General features: G+C 47.7%; 2 protein-coding genes across 2 annotated transcripts in view; both read right to left on the minus strand.

Moving 5' to 3' along the window:
* Positions 1–1,713: 1,713 nt before the first annotated feature.
* Positions 1,714–10,562, minus strand: LOC142429653 (immunoglobulin lambda-1 light chain-like). Its single transcript, XM_075534674.1, has 3 exons — positions 10,274–10,562; positions 3,424–3,474; positions 1,714–2,033 (listed from the first exon to the last, which is right to left on the minus strand). Exons 1-3 carry the CDS (start codon positions 10,560–10,562, stop codon positions 1,714–1,716), a joined length of 660 nt encoding a protein of 219 aa, XP_075390789.1.
* Positions 10,563–15,202: 4,640 nt separating this feature from the next.
* LOC142429654 (immunoglobulin lambda-1 light chain-like) overlaps positions 15,203–22,085 on the minus strand; it is a 34,514-nt gene continuing 27,631 nt past the window's right edge. The window contains exons 3-4 of the mRNA XM_075534675.1: positions 16,924–16,969; positions 15,203–15,579 (exon numbers count right to left, since the gene is read on the minus strand). Of these exons, the coding sequence (XP_075390790.1) occupies positions 15,203–15,579; positions 16,924–16,969 (423 nt within the window). The remainder of the gene's footprint in view (positions 15,580–16,923; positions 16,970–22,085) is intronic.

A 22,085-nucleotide genomic window follows, 5' to 3' on the forward strand; every position in this document is an offset into this window, starting at 1 on the left:
CAAGATTCCCTGACACAGGGAATCCAGGGCGGATGATGCCTTCAGGACCAGGGGTGTGAGGGGCGATGCTGGGAGAGTGGAGGGTGAGTGGGTTGGAAAGGGAGGACTGATTACAAGGATCACATGTGACCTCCTCCCTGGGAGACAGACAGCAGAGAAGGGGGGGAAGTGAGACTCTGGATAGGGCAAGATATGACAAAATAACAATTTTTAAATTATCAAAGGCTCATGAGGGAGGGGTGAGTGGGGAGGGAGGGAATAAAAAAGAGGACCTGATGCAAAGGGCTTAAGTGGAGAGCAAATGCTTTGAAAATGATTAGGGCAAAGAATGTACGGGTGTGCTTTACACAATTGATGTATGTATGGATGGTGATAAGAGTTGTATGAGCCCCTTATAAAATGTAAAAAAAAAAAAGATTCCCTAGGTAACAACACTTTGAAGCAAGAAGAAACAATTTTGGGATTGATTGTGGTGACAGTTGTGCAATGGATGGGCATTTTTGAATTGTGGAACTGCATTCTCCGTGGAAGACGTGTCAATAAAACAATTAAAATGCCCAGCTTGGTTGTATGGACACAGTGCACTATAAGTCGTGGATTAACAAGAATTGAGTCAAAATCTCACACTGGTACACACACAAACACAGAGAAGCTTCAATACACACATGCTGAGAGAAAGAAGCCCGTGTGAAGCAGGTCAATCACTATATATTTCCAATTGTAAGACTCTCTGGAAAAGACAAAATTATTGAGCCCATGAAGTAGCTGAGTGGTCAAGAGTAGTCCTGGAGAATTCTATAGCAGTGAACGTGTCATGGTGGAGACCTCAGCCCTGTGCTGAGCTGACCTGGTCCTCCACACACCACAAGGTTCATCCATGGAAGACATGTGTGTGACTCAGCCTCATTCTGGTACCATGTAATAACTGTGCCCAGAAATTCTATACCTTGCAGAGCATTTGTGGGTCTGTGTAAGGTGGGAGAGTGGGTCACCCTGATGTGCACCAAGGTATGCACCTGTTTCTCTCCTGAAGGTGTTGTCAATGTCTTCATTTAGTTCATACACACCGTGCGCACTCAAGCACACACACACAAATGGCATGTTCATATAAGGATTACCACACACCTCTCCCAGGTTCATTTGCTGTTGCCTTGGATCTATGACAGGACCAAGATAGTGAACCACAGGCTTCGACTCTGGTGTTGGCTCAAGAGATGCTTTCCTCCCACGGCCTGTCCTCTGTGTGCCCAGGACCCATGACTTCCTCCTCCTCACTCCCGGATGTAATTTTCAGAGTCCCCCATGAACTGTCGGCTCCCTCAGTTGATGGCATTCCTGAGTGGACAGGGACTGCTGCTCAGCTAACATCAGTAGGGACAATCTCGGATGTCATGGATCCCCCAGTCCATGAAGTGTATCCTACCTTCGTGAGTATTGGTGGGAAGCTTAGGGCACTGTCTTGTACCAAGAAACTTCCTCAGAGGCCCTCCCCAGAGACATGCTGAGACACAGATGTGCAATGTACATATCAGATGATAAACATAAGATCTTTATTGTGCAGAAAAAGACATGGGATGGGGCTGAAGGATCCACCAAGTTTGAACTGGTCCCAGACAAGAGCTTGAAAGATACAGTGGAGATTAGGGTGTGGGGTTGGGAGAATTCCAACCCAGGCAGGTGTTGGGGACTCTACCGGGTGGGGGCAAGTGTGTCCTAAGCACACTCTGTGGGGGCCACCTTCTTCTCATAGGTCTTCTCCTGGTGCGTGACCTGGCAGGTGTAGATCTGGCGAGATTTCCACTGGGCGGGCGTGAGGGTCAGGTAGCTGCTGACAGCATACTTGTTGTTGCTCTGCTTGGAGGGCTGGGTGGTCTCCACGCCCTGAGCTATGGGTTGTCCATCTCCCTTCCAGGTGACACTCACGTCACGTGGGTAGAAGTCATTGATGAAACACACCAGCGTGGCCTTGTTGGCTTGGAGCTCCTCAGCGGATGGCGGGAACAGAGACATCCTGGGGGCGGATGTGGGCCCACCTGCACAGGGTGATGGTTCGGTGGTCGTGAGATCCCGGTCCACAGGAGGTGTGGACCGGGATCTCCGTGGGAGTGTTCTGGTGGTTTCTTGAGTTATGAGGCCAGGCCATGGGTTGGCCACTTAAACACAGGCAGCATTTTGAAACCACCTGCTGCTCTATGGGAGAAAGAGGGGGCTTTCGACCCTTCTGCCCTGTCCTCAGAGTTACTGTGCATCAGAACATTCCGTAGGCAGGGAGGAGTTTTGTGTTTTTCTTTTGAAATCTCTTTGTGGGCAAAGTTAAGTCTCACAGACCCAGGTCAGAGCAGGGCCTGGGAGCATGTTACTTGAGAAGCCCGAGGGTCAATTAGTGAAGTTGTTCCAAGAACTGCCATTCTTCCCTGCTTCCCGGAACCTGGACACTCTTCTATCTCTTTGACCCAAGTTTGCCTTTGCTCCTTGCCCTGCCTCTCTCTGACATCCTGCCAGGCTCTGTACTGAGCACGTGATAAGAGCTTTCTGCTCTGCTGTGGGGTGCACTTTGGGCCATTGTTGACCTGACACAGGGTCCCTGGGACTCCTGGGGTGTGTCCTGAGGGTCAACACCCCTTATCTCTCTTTTCCGCTTGGTGTGTCGTCAAAGAAAGCGTTACAAGTTTGAAAAATTCTGTCTCATTGGGTCTCCCTTATCTGCATGCATTTGAAAGGAATATTTGTGTTATCTGACAGTTTCATTCCCAAAGTTCTGTCTCTGATGACCTCAGGGACTCCTGTCTGGAGGGTGTGCCTCTTAGGGAAACCTGGGCTCACAATCTCCTCACAGCCTGTCCTAATGACTGTCAGCTGGTCTTGGCTTAGAGCCATCTCATCTGCCCTCCCTCCTTCCTGGGTGTTGAAGTCATAGATGGTCAACATTCCATACAGGGCAGCCCCTTGATGGTGGGGAGAGATCCACCCGGTCACCTTGTTGGATCTGGCCCCATCACTCCTGTCTTGGGAAGCCCTGTCCAGAGTCTCCCTCTATGGTCCCCGTCTCCCACCTGACAGCAGCAGGTTCACTAGAGGCTCCTAGTGCTCCCCCTGAGAGGGGATCTTAGGGCTTCCCCATAGACCAGGGAGGCTGATGGAATATTGGGGGGTTGGATGGGACAGATGCCATCTGAGGGCCCTGCATGGCCTGTAGAGAAAAGGGGGAGGGCTAAGCTCAATCAGTTTATCCTCCACCAGCCTGGTCACAAGGGAAGCCCTGGTAAGGACCAGCTAGAGGCACAAGAAGGGGTGTATGAAGGGCAGGGAAGAGGCCAGGGTTTGCTGAAACCAGTGTCCGAGAACACACAGAAATGGCAAAACAGCACGAATTTTCTCAAAACATGGGGAATCAAGTAAAGAGGGTTAGAGGAAGAGACTTACCCACGACGATCACCTTGGTTCCTAGGCCGAACACATACACTGTGGCACAGGCTCTTACAAAAACCCTCCTTCTGATGCCCCAGTGTCCGCCCCCTTACTGCCCAGCCCCACTACAGCTGTGAGGGGACAGGTCATCAAGAAGGAGACATCCCTGGAGAACAGCATCAGGATTAGGAAATAGAGGGTCTGAGACACAGAACCACCATGTCAACAAGGCACATGGGCCCAGCTCCCTCCCCTGTCTTCGCTCCTGCTGCCTCTGTAGTACCAGATGGCTGATCACAACATGGAAGCAGTCCTCTGAGGGCAGTGGATCTTTCCATGCCCTGGATCTGTAGCACCATCTCCCACTGTTCCTAGCCCCAGCCTTGTTCCTCTTATTCTTAACCTGTTATATGAGAATTCTCCATCCCTGCAGAGTCTCCCTCTCTGCAGTTTTTGCTTCCTCTTCCCTTTGTAGTCAGAGAACCCAGAAATCTCACTGAGTTAGTGGGACCCCGAGGAGCCAGGGGAGGAACATTGAGAAGAGTAAGTTCAGGACCCCAATTGCCCACGCGACAGAGAAGGCAGCAGGGGTCATCTGGCTATTCACGGCCTGTGGGGTCACAGATGAAGGGTTTATGGTGACCATTGGGGGTAAGAAAGTGTGAGCAAAGGGAGGAGAAGAGACCAAAGTCCCCTCTGCCTGCTCTTCGGGGAACCAACAGACCACAGGTTGCACAAGACACAAAGTCAAACCACCACCACCACCAAAAGCAGACAGAGTAGAAAAGAGGATTGGATGTTTGGAAGTAGGAGCAAAAGAGACTCACCTCTGACGATCACTTGGGTTCCTCCTCCGAAGATGTAACACTGTGATACAAGCTTATACCCAAACCCTCCCTCTCCTACTTCTTCTATCCCTGCCCCCACCCTGTCCCACAACCATCTGCAGCTGTGATGGGGAAGCCTTGGCCCCTGTCACTGGGGGGCACCTGCTCAGTGATCAGAACACACATCCATCATCGCACTTAGTAGAGATGGGCAGGGGACCACTTGTTCATAGTGCATTGCTGGGTAGGATGAGGCCTGGAGAGGTGTGACATCTTGGATCTGGTTTCTCTACGGCAGGGGCCTTAGGAAGGTGAATGGGTCCTTGGAGTGGGGGCAGGGGGCGGTGTTGGGTGGGTTGTTCATTACCCGGATGAGTGCAGCTCCATAGCCTGGAGCAGGTGTCTCTGTCTATGAAGGTGACACACCTATAGGCATTGATGGAACATGAGGTGTGATTCCACTGTGTTCACAGAAGGCATCTGGTCTACTGAGTGAGGGGCAGACTACCTTGGGGTGCCCTGGCCATGGGAAACATCCTTCAATCTCCCTCTCACTTGTCTTTATCTGGGGGTCATTTCAGGTCCGTGTTCCTTGTGATCACTGACACTCTAACTTCCTGGGAGACCTGGAATATCCCATGCCCCTTGTAGGTGAAACCATGTCCACACTGCTAGGTGGGTCTGGAGATTTGAATTCTGAAGAGATGCCCCACTGGCACTCTGATTGTGCTATCTCTCTACATGGCATCCCAACGTGGTGGCCAATTGGTGTGCTCCCATGGTGAAGCCGAAAAGACACAAGATGGGCGTGCATTGTGTCATCACTGTACCAATCAGGAATCCACTGAAATCTTAATAGGATTGAAAAGAGATCTCCAAAGCCACCTCATGTCAGGAAAGATGCTTATAAATATTATAAAATATAACTGATGCAAAATACGTCAATGGAGACCAAGAGTGAGCTACAGAATAGTAGCTGCCAAAGGCAGCCAATGGAGCATTGTATTTATTTATTTTGAGTTCATTGGGCATTTACAATTTGGACATGAATTTCAGCCAACAGGTCCCTACACTTCAATGCCCTTTTGTTATTTCTCCCTCCCCTCCCATGATGGTTGATCATCCTGTTATGTACCCTAATCTTCCTTTTGCCTAGCTAAATGCCTGTCACCTGTCTAGTCAGTCAACAGATTTTTGACAAAAGAATAAAAGGATTAATGGAGAAATGATAACTTAGGCAAAATACTGCGGAGCTACGGCGCAATCACATGAAAATAAATAACCAACATGTGCATGTGCCCAGGTGCGCTCTCACGTGCACGCACACACACACAACACAGAAATGTTTGTAAACACAGACCTTGCGCTTTTTTTTTTTTTACCAGAAATTAGCTCAAAGTGGATCATTGACCTCTGTGGAGTATACACCTTGTAGATTTTCGAAAGAGAAATTAGGTGATGGTGCATTTCTGAACACGTTGAATGAATAAATGTCAAAAGGGTAAGTTTGAGTTCTCTGGCATGAAAATGTGAAGTTTGAAATGTTACTCCTAAATTCATGGAGCCTAAGTTATAGAATAGGCAATAACGACTTTCCAAAACCTATTTCTGACAAATTATGTGTAAATCCAGATACAGAAAGCACCCTTCAAACATAATATTGAAAGCAATAGTCTAACCAAACTGTATCAAGAATGGAACAGACACCTCACCAAAGAAAAGACACAGATGGGAAGTAGGCATGTGGAAGATACTTGCCCTCATATGCCATTAGCGAATTAAAAATGAAAACAATACCATATTCAACATACCTATTAAAATCCATAAAACCGACAAGAGTGACCACATGCTGGTGGGGAATGTGGAGCAACAGGAATGCCCATTCCCGACAGATGGGAGTTCAAAATGGTACACACACTTTGGAAGCCAGGATGGCATTTCCTACAAAGCTAAACATAGGTTTACTGTAGGATCCAGCATTAGCACTCTCAAATGTTCACCCACATGTTTGCCACACAGAAATAGGCCCGCTTGACATAGCTTTACCTCTAAAGGGCTAAATATGGAAGAACCAAATGTCACATCCATAGGTGCATGGATAAACAAGCCTCTGTGTGAACAGATGACTGAGCATGCCTAAAAAACATTGTTGAATGCATGAAACAGACACAACATGGAAGGACCTGGAAGCCATTATACTGAGTGAAGCTTGTCTATCACAAATGGACATCGTGTGAGTCCACCACACTAAGGAGAAATGCCAATTAAACAAATCTTAGAGACTAATTCCCTATCAAAAGGGGAGAAAGACTATCTATTGGTCATCACCCCCTCGCTATGTGCCCTTCATAAAAATCACCTCCCAATAGGAGACCTCACACTGGGTGGGGTCACTCTTTCAAGAAGTGGGAAAAGGTAGAAGACCATCCCCTTGATGCTGTACAACTTCAAGAGAAGGCTGTGATGAATCGCCAGGCCCTCTACAGGAATGAGAGGAGAACCTGACTGGAAAGTCAAGCTGAAACCATCGTAGGGGAGCATGTAGATTTCAGAAAAGGCACTAATATTTCTGTTAGTGGGCAAGGTGGGTTAATGGCGAGTAGCAACTTCCCATCGGAAAGGCATGCTGAAAAACAATTGCAAGGGTAGAACAAACCCAATCTAATGTTCCTGGGTAGGTACTTTGTGTTTAACTTAGATGTCTGACGGAATGAATTGGGCCCTACATCAAAACTTACCCATAACCTTGGACTTAGGACTGAAGCCCTCTAATGAGAAAGGAAGCAAAGAAGGACGATTCCCAGACTGACGGGTGGTCACTGGACCTTGGTTGGGACCCCAGTCTTAGTGGGTGTCCAGTGATAGGGGATTCAGAGACACCATGTATTCAGTACCCCAATGCTCCCCTTGATTAATATGACAAGTTTTAATTTGATAGGCAAGAATCTGCACTCGTAAGAAATGAAACAGGTAATGTCCCCAAGCACTAAGCCACATTCTGAGGGTAACAACTGCTCAATTAAGAAATCAGTCTTTAAAAAAAAAAAAAAAGAAATCAGCCTTTACAAACCAATGGCTCATGGCTTGCAGCTTGCAGTTGGACTGTGGTTGCACAAACTACCCATATCAACAGTCTATGTCATTGGATAAATTAATGATGCTATCAATGTAATCACCTTATATCCCAGGGCGGGGATTGACAAGGTTTTTCCTTTTTGTTCCTTTGTGGTTTTTTTTTGCTTACTGCCTCCTTTTTTTTTGGTTTTTTAATGTTGCTGTTCTTGGTGGGTTGTGCTTTTGCCATAAGAGACTGTCCAAGTAAATCAGAGCTGTTCTTAACCCATGAAAAAGCAGATGGATTCTGGGCTCCCACATACTTCTAACCCAAATCCAAGAACAGTTCAGTTCTTATGACATGGCCCTGCTGGATACTCACCTTCATGAAGGTGAAGACAGGGGTGCTAGAGCAAAGAGTGGCGAAGAAAGCAGATGGTGCCTGGCTATCAATAGTATAGCATCTGGGGTCTTAAAAGCTTTGTGTACAAACAAGCAGCCATCTAAGTGAGGCATCCACTAAGTGCACACCAAAGAAGCACACCACCTGTGTGATTCCAAGATGACTATAGCAACATCCAAATATGGTGAAAGGAAAGTACCAGAGCTTAAACTGTGAACACCCAATTTCTAGAGGTCATTGGAGGATAGTGGAGTCCAAAATCCATCCGCAAAATATATACTCAGAATAAACTCCTGTCAGATCCTCTTAATCCACATGCAAAGGATTTGAACAGCCTTACGATCAGTCAACTCCATTATGGTGGATTGACCCGTGGTCAGTAGACCTCTCCTTTGACCCAACTTGAATTGGCCCTAGGCCATAAAACTTCTCTCTTGCTATATGACAGAAATTGATACCCTGGCTTTTAAAACATAGACCTTTTCTTTCTCATGCGTTATTTGTATTGTTATCTTTATATTATTATTTTCTTCTTGTCATCTGTTTCCGGTTTCTGTTGGCTTTCCAAGTTTGTGAAGCACAGAAGGAGTGGATGCACAGGATAAGTAACTGATGCAATAGTTCCCAGGGATGTAGGAGGTGTTGGGGCTGGGGCTGGGAGGGATTTATGGAGCACACAATGAAGGTGGGAGGGTGGAGGGAGCATTAGAACTGATTGTGATGATGTATATACAATTCTATTTTTGAAAATCACTTTATTAGGAGCTCATACAACTCTTATCACAACATACAGACATCAGTTGTGTAAAGCACATTTGTACATTCATTGACCTCATCATTCTCAAAACATTTGCTTTCCACCTAAGCCCCTGGCATCAGCTCCTCATTTTTCCCCCTCCATAATGTATATACAATTCTTTCAAAAATCTATTTATCTATGGAAGTGTACGACATGTGAACACTTTATCAAGAAAATGATGACTAAAATAAAGATAATAAAATAGAGTGATCTTGACCAAAAGTTACCATGGGTGAAGGAGGAAGAGTTATTGCTTTGAGGGCATTGAGTTGAGTTTATTTTAATGGTGGTGGAATAGTTTGGAAAAAGCTATTAATAATGCTTGTACAACATGAAGACTATAACCACTGGCACCCAATAATACATATAGACATTGTTGAATCAGAGAATGGTTTGCTTTGTATTTTTGGCCACCACCATTAAAAAGATGATTCCGTGAGTAATGATGAGTACAAGGGAGATGAAAATGTTCTGGACTTGATTATGGTGAGAATTGGTATAAATCTGCTGGATATGATTGAATCAGTGAATCATATGACATGTGGAAGACGTGACAGTAAAGCGGTTTTTTAAAAAAACAGCTCTGTTGTGTGCATTCATGGATTACAAAGAATCGAAGCAACAACACACACTGTTACACACACAAACACACTCAAACTTCCATGTATATAGCTGAGAGAAAGAAGCCTATGTGATGTAGGTCAATACTACATGCTTCCAAATGTAAGACCTTCCGGAAAAGACAAAACTATTAAGACCTTGAACTAGACGAGTGGTCAGCAGGCAGTCATGGGAAGGGATACTGAATCAGTGGAGTCAAGGGCCTTTCTATAGCCACGAACCTACCATGGTGGAGACCTCAGCTCTGTGCTGAGCTGACCTGGCCCTCCATACCCCACACCCTTTATCCACAGAGGACATGAGTGTGCATCAACCACACTCTGTGGTCATGTAAATGCTGTGCCCAGAAATTCTTTGCCTTACAGAGCATTTGTGGGTCTCTGTAGGTGGGAGAGTGGGTCACCATGATTTGGGACCTGCGGGCACCACAGTATAAACCTGTTTCTCTATTGTAGGTCTTGTCAAAATCTTCATTTAGTCCATACACATTGTGAACATTTAATCATACAAGCATATGTGACATTTTCATATATGTGCAATGCTCTTGGTGATGGAAAACCATGCACCATTGCTAGGTTCATGTGATATTGCCTTGGATCTATGCAGGACTAAGATATTGAATCTCATGCTCTGACTCTGGTCTTGACTCAGGAGACTCCCTCCTCCTATGGTCTTTTCCCTGTGCACTCAGGGCCCATGGCTTCCTCTGCCTTTCCCCCTGAAGTCCCCCCACTAATTGTCAGTTGCCTCAGTCCATGGCATTCCTGAGTGGACAAGGATTGCTTCTTAGGAACATTAGTAGTGACAATCTCTGATGTCATGTGTTCCCAGCACATGAAGTTTAGTCTACCTTCTTGGGTACTGGGGTGGGGAGAATCACATGGATACTGCCTTCTACCAAGGAACTTCCTCAGAGACCCTCCCCAGAGACACACTGAGACACAGATGTGCAATGTACACATCAGATGATAAACATAAGATCTTTATTGTGCAGAAAAAGACAAGGGTTGGGGCTGAGTGATTCACCCAAGTTTGAACTGGTGTCAGACAGGAGCTTGAAAGATGCAGTGGAGATTTGGGAAAGGGGTGTGTGGCTTGGAGAATTCCAACCTGTGCGGGTGTTGGGGATTCTACTGGGTGGGAGGAAATGTGTCTAAGCACAGTCTGCTCGGGCCACCTTCTTCTCATAGGTCTTCCCCTGGTGGGTGGCCTGGCAGGTGTATTCGGAGTGAGATCTCCACTGGTCGGCCGTGGGGGTCAGGCAGCTGCTAAATGCATACTTGTTGTTGCTCTGCTTGGAGGGCTGGGTGGCCTCCATGCCCTGGGCAATGGGTTGGCTTTCTTCCTTCCAGGTGACTGTCAAGTCACTGGGATATAAGTCATTGATGAAACACACCAGCGTGGCCTTGTTGGCTTGGAGCTCCTCAGAGGATGGCAGGAACAGAGACATCCTTGGGGCAGCCATTCGTCCCACCTGCCCAGGGCGATGGTTAGATGATCATGAGAACTGGATCCACAGGTTGTGGGGGAGGCTGATCGCCTTTGGGAGTGCTGGTGGTTTTGTGAGATATGAGGCCAAGCCACGAGTTGGCCAGGTAAGCACAGGGCAGCATTTTGAAACCACCAGCTGCTCTTTTGGAGAAAGAGGCACCTTTCAACAGTTCTGCCCTGTCCTAAGAGGGCAGAATGTTCTTTAGGCAATGAGGTTTTAAAATTTGTTTTTAATTTCTTGGTGGGCAAAATAAGTTTTTCAAGACCCAGGTTCAGAGCAGGGTTCATGAACTTACTTGAAGAGCCTGAGGGTAAATTAGTGATGTTGTTCTAAGAACTGCCACTTGTCCCCGAGCCCCTGAACCTGGACTCTCTTCTATCTCTTCCACCCAAGCTTGCCCTTGCTCCTTGCCCTGCCTCCTCCTGACATCCTGCCAGGCTCTGTCCTGAGCATGTGATGAGAGCTCTCTGTCTTTGTTGTCTGGTCCACTCAGGGGCATTTCTGACCTGACACAGGTTCCCAGGGACTCCTGCGGTGAGTCCTGAGGGTCAACATCCCTCAAGTCTCTTTTCTGAAGGGTGTCTCCTCAAAGAAAGAGTTTGATGCTTGAAAAAGTCTGTCTACCTGGGGTCTCCAGTATCTGCAAGCATTTCAGAAGAACTGCTGGTCCTCTTTGATGGTTTTATCCCCAAAGTTCTGTCACTGATGATCTCGGGGACTCCTGTGTTGAGGTGTGCCCCATATAGAAACCTGGGCCCACAGTCTCCTCACAGCCTGTCTTAATGTCTGTCAGCTAGTCTGGGCTTAGAGCTGTCTCATCTGACCTCACCTCTTCCTGGGGGTGGGGTGGGGTCATAGATGCTAAAAGGTTTATACAGGGCAGCCACTGGATGGTGAGGAGTCCTACTGTGCTAGGTTCTGAACCCCAGCTCTCCTGGTCTAGGCAAACTCAGTCCAGAGTCTCTCCTCTACAGTTCCTGTCTCCCACCTTAGAGCGGTGGGTTCTCTAGAGTCTCCTCAGTGCTCACCTTGAGAGGGGATCTCAGGGCTTCCCCATAGACCAGGGAGCCTGATGCTCTATTGGGGGTAGGGGTAGGATGGGACAGATGACATCTGAAGGCCCAGCATGGCCTGTAGAGAGAAGGGTGAGGGCTAAGCTCATCCTGTTCACCCTCCACCAGTCAGGTCTCAAGTGAAGTGCTGGTGAGAACCAGCTAGAGGCACAAGGAGGGGTGTTTGAAGGACAGGGAAGAGGCCAAGGTTTGCAGAGAACAGTGCGAGCCAATGTCTAACTCAGATAGAGACAAAACCCAGAAATGACAACACAGCACGAATTTGCTCAAAACGTGGGGGAATCAAGTAAAGAGGGTTAGAGGAAGAGACTCACCCAGGACGGTCAACTTGGTTCCTCCGATGAACAGCCAACAATGTGGCACAGGGTCTTATAAAAACCCTCCGTGTGATGCCTCGGTGCCCCCTTTCCACAAACAGCCCAGCCCACCTGCAGCTGTGATGTTATGGGTCAATAAGGAGGAGCAGTCCCTCGAGACCACATTGTGGTTGGTAAAGTGGAGGGTCGGAGACCCAGAGCCACCATCTCAACAAGGTGGACGGGCACCGTGGCTGCCCACAGCAGATTCAGACCTATCTCTTGTGAGGATGGCAAGGGCTGGGAGGATTCTCCTGTGTGCTGCAGGACGTCTCTGTGGGCTGGAGAGACAGGAAGGCTCCTACGAAGAACACCTGGCTGTGTTTCCAGAGGTGACTGGATGAAGGTACATGGGCTAGGGCAGAGTGCCTCTCTGTTTAGTTGAAGAAATGCTGTGCCCTGATGAGACACAGCATGTGGGTAGAGGGATAATCCCAATAATGTCAGTACGGGCAGGTTGCCCTGGGCTGCACTGGCCACTGGAAGCTTCCGACTATCCAAACCGATTGGGGCTTATCAGTGATAGTTCTGTTGGCGTGTCTCCTCGCTGGGGTAGGGGTGCAGCTGGCCAGGTGTGCTGTTGGAGATCGCACCCTCGCTCCTTCAGGGAGACCTGGGCATATTTCTTTTCACTATACAGGCTCTGGAATGTTTTCATTTCTGGGTTGATATGACACTATCTTGCTCAAAGAGAGATGGGAGCTAGACCCTGATTATGACCTCCACACACCACCCCAGTACGTGCTCTTTGAACAGTGAGGGGAAGTTGTTGGCTCCAGGACCGAAGCAGCCAAGGTCTGAGATGAGTCTGGAGCATCTCATCTTGTCACCCTACGGAGTAGAAAATCACCGAGTTCTTCTGGAGCTTCAGGAGGTCTCAGGAGGACCCAGGAGACATACGAAGAGGCTCCCAGTCTCCAAATGGGAGGGATTCACGTCATTATTAAACTACAACTTTAGGCTAATAAGGAGCCTTGGTGGTGCGGCGGGGTAAGTGTTGGGTTGCTAACTGAAAGGTTGGGGGTTCAAACCCACCAGCTGCTCTGCAGGAGAAAGACGAGGCTGTCCGCTCCCTCAAAGATGGACAGTACTGGTCATCCTGTGGGGGCAGCTCTACCCTGTCCCCTGTTGTTGCGTTGTCAAGCTGGTTCCAACTTATAGCAACAGAACTAAAACCACCCGGTCCTGCTCCATCCTCACAATTGTTCTTATGCTTGAGCCCGGTGTTTGTAGCCACTGTGTCAAATCATCTTGTAGAGCGTCTTCTTGTTTTGCTGTCCCTCTGCTTTACCAAGCTTGATGTCCTTCTGCAGGGACTGGTCTCTCTGGACAACATATGCGAAGCATGCCAGGCAAAGTCTCACCATCTTTGCCTCTCAGGAGCACTCCGGCTGCACTTCTTTCCAGGTAGATTTATTTGTTCTTTTGGCAATCCTCAGTAGTTTCAATATTCCTCACCAGGACCATTGTTGAAATGCATGGACTCTTTTTCGATCGTCTTTATTGAACGTTTAATTTTCACAAGCATAGGAGGCGATTGAAACTACCATGGCTTGGGTCAGGCGCACCTTAGTCCTCAAAATCACATCCTGGAGGGATCCTATGGATCAGAATTTTCTTGACAGCAATGGGTTCATCCAGGTAGGTCAATGAGATAGAGTAGGATGTTTAGAAACGATCCTTGTGCTGGTACGCGTTGCTGAGGTGGTGCTAATGCACAGAGACCTTGTGTACAACTTAACGAAACCCTGCTTGGTCCTGTGCCATCCTCACAATGGGTACCTTTGAGCGCCTTGTGGAAGTTCAGAGAGAGAGCCACACAAATAAAGGAAACTATTCTTTGACAAAGGGGTAAGTGAATTCCATGGAGAAAAGGAGGGCTGCAATAACTGGCCATTCACCCACGCACACCCACCCCCACACACACCCACCCCCCTGAACACAGATCTTAGACACTGAACCAAAAGCAACTCAAACGGTGCCCCACCGGTTAGGTTAGATGAAATCCTATAGACGATATAGGCGATGGTGTAGGGGACGATACAGGTGACGATATAGGTGATGTGGGGGCGATACAGGCGATGATGTAGGGGACGGTATAGGGGACAATTTAGGGGACGATATAGGTGATGCGGCATTTGAGAGGGAGTTTGTGAGGCAATGCCCAAAGCATGGTCATAAACCGGATAACTGTACTTCACGGAAGTGATTCATTTCTACTCTACCAAAGATATGCTGGCGAATGAGAACGGAAACCAGACAACAATCCATAGACCAGGATGAAAGCTTTGCACAGCACATACCTGAGAAATGACTCGTCTCCAAGACATACAGAGACCTTTTAAAACTCAACGAGAAGTAACCAAATGACCGTATTGAAACAACATGCAAGAGATCACTAGTAGAGGAGGTATTTCAGCACAGGAGACGATGGACAGCAAGGTGGCCTACGGAAGGATGCTCAAGAAATCATTTCTGAATTGCAAATCAAAACAACCTTCTTGTACCACGCACGACACAAGGATTACAGTTTCTCTATTGCAGGACTTGTGTGCCTTTACTTAGCTCTGTACTTTCTGAGACTATTGAGAGATTAGTGCGTACTCTCAACTCCAGCTCTTTCCAACATTCCCAGGTGGTGGGGCGCCCACGGCTGTCTTTAGGTCAATGGTGCCCATCCGGGTCTCTTGATGAAACCAATACATAGAATCACCTCTTGTGCTCAGAGCCCAGGCTCCAGGGACTTCTCCCTTTCCTGACCTGAGGCCAGCCCACTTCCGGGGAATGGAACTTCCCCATCTCTCCCCGACAGGGACCCTCGGGGTCTGCCCCATCAGCTGACCTTTGCCTCAGTCCATTTCTTCCTGGATGAACATGGATGGTATTTTAGGGTGGCACCATCGCTAATCAGAGACCATCGCTAATCGCGCTCAACTTCCCCATCTGGTGGGGGAGAACACGGGGTATAGGGCTGCTACTGAGGGACTCCTTGCGGGGACACCCTACCCAGAGATGCAACTAGACACCGACTGGCATGGACATGCCAAATGGTAAATGTCAGATCTTTATTTTAGAGGGATTCCTTTAGGTCTGAGCAGAAGGGGCGGGGCCGCTCAGGGATACAGTGGAGAGTTTGGGGAAGGGGGTGTGTGGTTGAGGGAATCCCTCTTCAGAGGCCAGTCCCTTTGGGCCCTCCTGGGTGGGTGGGTGCGGGGGATATGAGGCCCGAAGTACACTGTGCGGGGGCCACCTTCTTCTCATAGGTCTTCCCCTGGTGCGTGACCTGGCAGGTGTACATCTGGCGAGATTTCCACTGGGCGGGCGTGAGGGTCAGGTAGCTGCTGACGGCATACTTGTTGTTGCTCTGCTTGGAGGGCGGGGTGGTCTCCACGCCCTGGGTGATGGGTTGGCCATCCTCCTTCCAGGCGACTGTCACCTCAGGTGGGTAGAAGTCATGGATGAGACAAACCAGCGTGGCCTTGTTGGTTTGGAGCTCCTCAGAGGATGGCGGGAAGAGAGTCACCCTAGGGACCGCCGTGGGCTGACCTGGTGTACAGAGGCAGCGATGTGAGGCTCAGGTATGATTCTGAGTTTGGGGGTGCACCCGCCACCGCCCCCCCCCATGCTCACAGTGGCACTATGCTCATTTCTCCCATTTCGCTCCCTCCAAGAACCCCTTCTAGTCTAGAAGCCCCCTCTAAGTCCTCTTCCCCCAGGTGTCTGTTGAGGTGCATTTCTCTATTGGCCTGTTTTCCAAGTAATCAGGGAAGCTGTACCCTTCCGTCTGGAGTCTGAGTTTGGGATCTGGTCGCCCTCCTGTACCTTAAGCTCCAGTCCCGGGCCAGGGGACTGCAGCAGCGGCACTGCCCTTTCTACACCTTCCTTGAAAATGGTTGCCTTCCTCGCTGCATTTTTGAGGTGCCCTGCAAAGTAGGCTAGTGGGACCTCTTGAGGGTGTGTGCAGAAACCTCAAGTCTCCATCTGGCGTTTGAGAGGGCTTATGTCTCCCAGGAGGGCTAAGCTCAGCCCCAACCAGGTGGTATACCCAACTATCATGGGGAACAGAGTGAGAGAGTCTAGGCCACCCCCTGCCCACAAAGGGCTCCTCTAGGCTTTGCCCACCCCTCCTCCCCCCACTGGCCTGACCACAGGACCCTTCGCTTGACACCATTTTCAACTTAACCATTTCGTTCCAACTAAACACAAACACCATACCTGAGAAGCCTCTGAAAAAGCCCCGATTTACTAGAGAGCGAGAAATTCATTGGGATCCTCCCTTCTCCCTCTGCCAATTCATTCCAAGGTAGGGACAAACCCACCGTGCAGGAGAGAGCTGGACTCAGGGGCCAAGGGGTTCTAGCACAGGATGACTCTCTGCCAAGCAGCACCCATGATTCTGAGCTACCAGTCCCCATGGACCAGCCAAGGCCCCGAAAGCTTCAGCCTAGAAGGAAGGGGGCCAGTGTCCTTACCCTCTGTCTGCCTCTTCTTGGGCTGACCTCTGGCAGGCCCCAGCTCCCTGTGAGCCTCCTTCCCCCTCAACCCAGATCCAAAGGCTCATCAGAATTGTCTACATGTCACCAAGGGCCTGGCCGGACCAGCCTCAGGTTCCCACGCAGGAGTGGGACAGGAATGCCCATTCCTGGGGCCATGCTGCCCAGCCCAGGCTCTGGGGTGTCCCTGGCTGCCAGACTCTGCAGGAGCTTCTCCTGCTATCAAGGAACCTACTGGAAACCCCGAGAGCAACCCAAACCCCCAGGTTCCCCACAGAAAAGTGAAGGTCAAGGCCCTTAAGGATGGAGAGAGTAGGGCCAAAAATGACCTTGAGAGCAAAAACCTGACTTTCTGGAGAGGGTAGGAGAGGTGGGAAAGGTTGTGAGAATCGCTTACCTTTGACAATGATCTTGGTCCCGCTGCCGAAAACATACCATGGTGACTGAGACTCAGACCAAAAGCTGGGGGGCCAGCATCTGGGGCCTGCCCTCCCGGGGTGGGGCCAGAGTGGGAACCTGCTGAGTATGATGGGTGCAGGCTGCAGGTGGGGCCAGGTGAGGACAAGCCCTCCCCCGACCGTCTGTCCATTCATGATCTTTCCCCCAGCCCAATCTCTGTCCCTTGTGGGTGGTGTCTCTCCCAGTCACCATCACATTTTAGTGTGGATAATGACACGCCACACACCTGATGGGCTGTTTCCCTCAGGTGGCAGCAGGCCGGAGAGTTAGGTCTGAGTTGGCTTGGTCCTACGCCTCTCTTGGCCTCATGTAATGATCAATGAGTCCTTCTCCCCCTGCAAGCTTCCATACCCCAGCCAGGTTGGCTTCCTCTCTGGCCTTGTGGACACCGAATTGTTCCTGAATCATGGAATCCTCATGTGCAGACCCCTCTGCTATTGTCCACTTCAAGACTCAGCTCCATCTCACTTTCCGTCTGTCCATCCGCACATCCACCCATCTAACAATAACTTCTTCTTTTGAAATCATTTTATTGGGGGCTCTTACAACTCTTGTTACAATCCATACACCAATTGTACCCGACATATTCGTGCGTAGATTCCATCGTTCTTTTCTAGACAGTTACTTTCCATTGAGCCCTTGGGATCAGCTCCTTTTTTTCTCTCCCTCCTCCCATCCCCCAACCCTCATGGTCCCTTGATAGATTGTAGATGGTTAATTATTTTCAAATCTCACATGGACCATGGTCTCCCTTCCTCTCTGGTTTCTGCTGTTCTTCCCCCTGGATGAGGGTGTGTGGTCATGTGCCATTTATTGTGATCAGTGAGCACCCATCTATTCCAGGCCCTACTTCACGTGGTGGGGCATGATGGGGCTCCTCCTAACTCTCTCCTCCATTTCCCCCCCTGAAACCTCTTAAGTCAAGTCCGATGAGGCCCTCTTCATGTCCAGCTGAGGCTCCTCCCCGTCCCTGTGTCTCTGACTTTCTGTAGGATGCACCACTGCAGGGAGTCGCTCATTCCACAGCCTCTTCTCCTTGATATCTGAGACCCCCAACTCCTTCTATGTTGACTTCCCTTTCTCTCATCCCATTCTGACCTTTATGCCACCACCATAGACCCTGCTCTCTTGTACCTTTTCTGTCCTCTAAGTATCTGACTTATACCACACAGTGTTAGGAGTTTCCAAGGTGTACTGAGTCCTTAATTCCAACCTGCCCTCCCTATTTGGCTCTGTATGGACGCATCTCTGGTCGACAGCCCCACTGCATTCCAGACCCAACGGGCCCAAACTAAGCTCATCACGTTTCCCTGTCAACTTGGCCTCCACCCCACCATTTGTGTCTTCATGCCACTCCGATTCTGGCGTCATCCTAGAATGCTTCGCCTTCCTCGGGTCACCTTCTGTGGCCTGGACATTCTACTAGAGCACAAAAGACCATAAAATGACTAGAAAGAGAAACACAAATTACATCCCAAGAGTTCATGACATCAACAGCTCTCGCCATTTGCAATCAGATTTCCATCTCCCACTGGAGTTGACGGGCTCAACCATTACGGAGATCACAAAGCTAGTGCAGGATCAGGTGATGCTTTGCTCTGTTACACATAAGCTCACTGGCAGTTGGAATGGAGTCAACATCAGCTAACAACACCACTAACAGCTGCCCCCAAATATAAACAACACTCCAAACGGTGGCTCAGTAGTAGATTTTCCACGTGGGAGATTATCGGTTGGATCCCAGCCAATTCGCCTCAGCCCATCCTCATCTGTCAGTGGAGACTTGCTCGTTGTTTTGATGCTAATCAGGTTCCCATGGAGCTTTAAGACTAAGATGGACTAAGAGGAAAAGCCTGGCAATCTCCTTCCGAAAATCAGCCATTGAAAACCCCATCACCAGCTGATCCTAGGATGATGCTACCATGAGTTGGGGGTTGACTTGATACCATGAGTTGGGAGCTAACAACAGCTCATTCCCATCGGAAGATGACCCATCACATTGAGACCAGCGCTTTCCACAGGACCGTTTGCCCATGCTTGTATTTATGATCAAAGAAGCCCTCATCAAGCAGTGGGTTAAGTATTGGGCTGCTAACCAGAAAGGCAGCAGTCTGAACCTGGCAGTTCTTCCAACGGAGCAAGATAAGACGGTTTGCTTCCATAAAGATGAGCCGCCTTGGTAGCCCTGTGGGCTTTCTCTTGGTTGTACCTTGTGGGATTTCTCTTTGTTGTACCTTGTGGGCTTTCTCTTTGTTGTAGGAAACAATTAGCTTGCGGTGGGCTTGTTGCTTTGGGCATTTATAACACACACATAGGAATTTTGAAACAATATTTAACATGGCTCAACACACTTCTGTATTAAAGGAAGCAAACATCCAGGTATTAAGAAGCTAAAAGTTGAAGGCAATTTCCTTCATAGACGGGGCTTTCTATTCTGGTGAAGAGTTACAGTTTGGGAAACTCACAGGCAGCCGTTCGACCCTGTCCTCTTGGGGTCGCTGTGAGTTGGCGTCAACTCAAAGGCAACCAGTTTGGTTTGGGTTGCTTTTCCTTCATGCAATATGCCCCAGAAACTTACATCAAGCCTTATGTTTAAAAGTCGCACATATAAGGGTCAGAAACACGGCAGAGCTACCCACTCTCCTTTTTAATATGCAACATACGCTGGATATTCTAGTTAGTGAGGTGTGATGAAGAGAAGCAGTTGGGGAAAAAGAGAGAATACTGCTCTTGGTAGATGAAGTGGGAGGGAGCTACCTAAAGAGAGCGACCAAAGAACTATAAGAATTAAAACAAGAATTCAATAACGTGACTAGATACAAAAGCAATATATTCCTTCTGTACTGGTAGCAATCATTTGGAACATGATATTGGGGGTATCCACAACTCACATAAAATTATGTTAAAAAAACTTTAGGAATAATGTAATACCGTGAAAAAGGTGAAGATTTACAATAATAGGCAGTAACCGGACTAATTTGAGGGAGTGGAGGAGTATCGATGTTCCTGGATAGGAATGCTGAGCACAGTAGAGATGTCAGTTCTTGGAGAATTAACTTACCTACCCCGTGCCATCACAAATGCAACACCAAAAATTATCTTTGTAAATGAGTGATGTAAACAAAGTCCAGCAATAATAATAATAACAATAATAATAACAAAATAATAACAGCATGGAATAAACCAGACTACTTTGAAAAAGAGTAATAATCATGTTTTTTTCCGTGCTGACCAGGTGTGAAAACATGCTCCGAAGCTAAAGTAATTAAAACAAGGTGGAACTGACACAGAAATGAATACGGGTATATCAATAGACTCGCAGAGAGGATGAACAATAACTTAGTGTTTTTTTAAAGCTGTATCTATATGCAACAAATGTGCACTTGGGAAATAAATGAAGTTAGACCTTTACCTACACAAAAACAAACTTCAGGAGGATTTTAAAAACAACAACAAATGTAACAGAAAGAAAAACGGTTTCATAATACTGACACAAAGCAAACCATGGGCTTCAATCACCATAAAGAATACATGACACCCAATCTAACACACAGAAATTAAAATAACCCTACGGCAATAGATCCTACAAATAGAAGACATAAAACAGACCAGGGTAAAATATCCACAATGTATTCAATTGCCACGAGCTTAATATCCAAAGTGATTAAAGATTCCTAGAAATCCATTCCAATATACAAGCAACTGAACAGAAAATAGGCAAACTGATGACCAGCCAATTCACGGAAGAAGTAGAATTAGCCAATAAAAATATAAAAGGCAACTAAGACTCACCGAGGATCAGACACTACACGCTGAAGTAACACACATTCTATTTTTGGATCATCAAACGGGCAAAATAAAACCAGGTCAACAAAATCACATTTTTGGTAAGGACGTAGGGGACGCACACTCTTGTTGACTGTAGTGCGTGTGGATTGAAACAGAGTTTTGGACAGGACTCACCTGTGGTACTTTCAAAAGCACACCCCTTTTCACCCAACGAGTCCACGTTTGGGTATCCCTTCTAAGCAATTCATAAGAGCACCCTGCACACCTTCCCCGGACAGAGGGGTTTGCATTGCCGCATCATTCTTTAACTGATATTTTAAAAGTGGAAACGACCCAAGTGTCCATTAACAGGGAAACAGTTAAATCAACCGTGGGCCAGCTGAACTTTGAACTCTTAAAAAGCCATCATGGGAACATGGTAGACTCATATGGATTGACATAGAAAGCATTAATGAAATATTGTTTAAAAAGCTCATTGCGGGGGACTGCATAGAGTAAATTTAAAAAAATTTCAAGTAGTTCAGCACTAGCTGCATGTTGTGTGCATGTATGTTCAGGGACACGCACACACACACACACACACACACACACAGAGTAAAAGGCCTGGCAATATATAGACCAGCTGCCAACAGTCACCAACCCTGAGAAGATTTGACTCAAATGCAAAACTCACGGCCATTGAGTTCATGCTGACTCATAGTGACTCTATAGGACAGGGTACAGCTGCCGCTGCGGTTTCCAAGATTGTAACTTTTTACCGGAGTAGAAAATCTCCTCTTTCTTCCATGGGATGGCTGGTGGTTTTGAACTGCTGACCTGTAGGTTTACCAGCCAACGTGAAACTGCTACACCACCAAAGATCTATGTCCGGATGTTCCCAGTGTCTATTTCCAAGACTGAAAAAGTCTCTTACAAGACCAAACAGAACATACATTCTTGTGGCTATTTTGAAACAGCTAGAAAATTGTATTATCAAGTCCAAATTAAAGTCAGGGAGGATCTCACCAGCCCAAGACACGCCGTTCAGTATTTCCTGACAGGCTTTGAAATATAGCTTTCAGACAAATTTTGGAAGCATCTACAGATTCAATATGGCATCCACTTAAAAAATAGACCTCCTCACAACTATTGTCATTTAAAACGAATTACATCATTAAATGAGGTAGTTGGGACCTTGTAAACTATTAAAATATTAAAAAATAATACTAAATTGCAAAAATAAATTAAAAAATAAATTATTTCTGTCTTTTGAGATGCTTCAGAATCATATGTTTGAAAAGAGGAGGGGGCTGCTGAGGGATCATAGCTGGG

This window comes from Tenrec ecaudatus, chromosome 16, assembly GCF_050624435.1.
Source record: "Tenrec ecaudatus isolate mTenEca1 chromosome 16, mTenEca1.hap1, whole genome shotgun sequence".
NCBI lineage: Eukaryota > Metazoa > Chordata > Mammalia > Afrosoricida > Tenrecidae > Tenrec > Tenrec ecaudatus.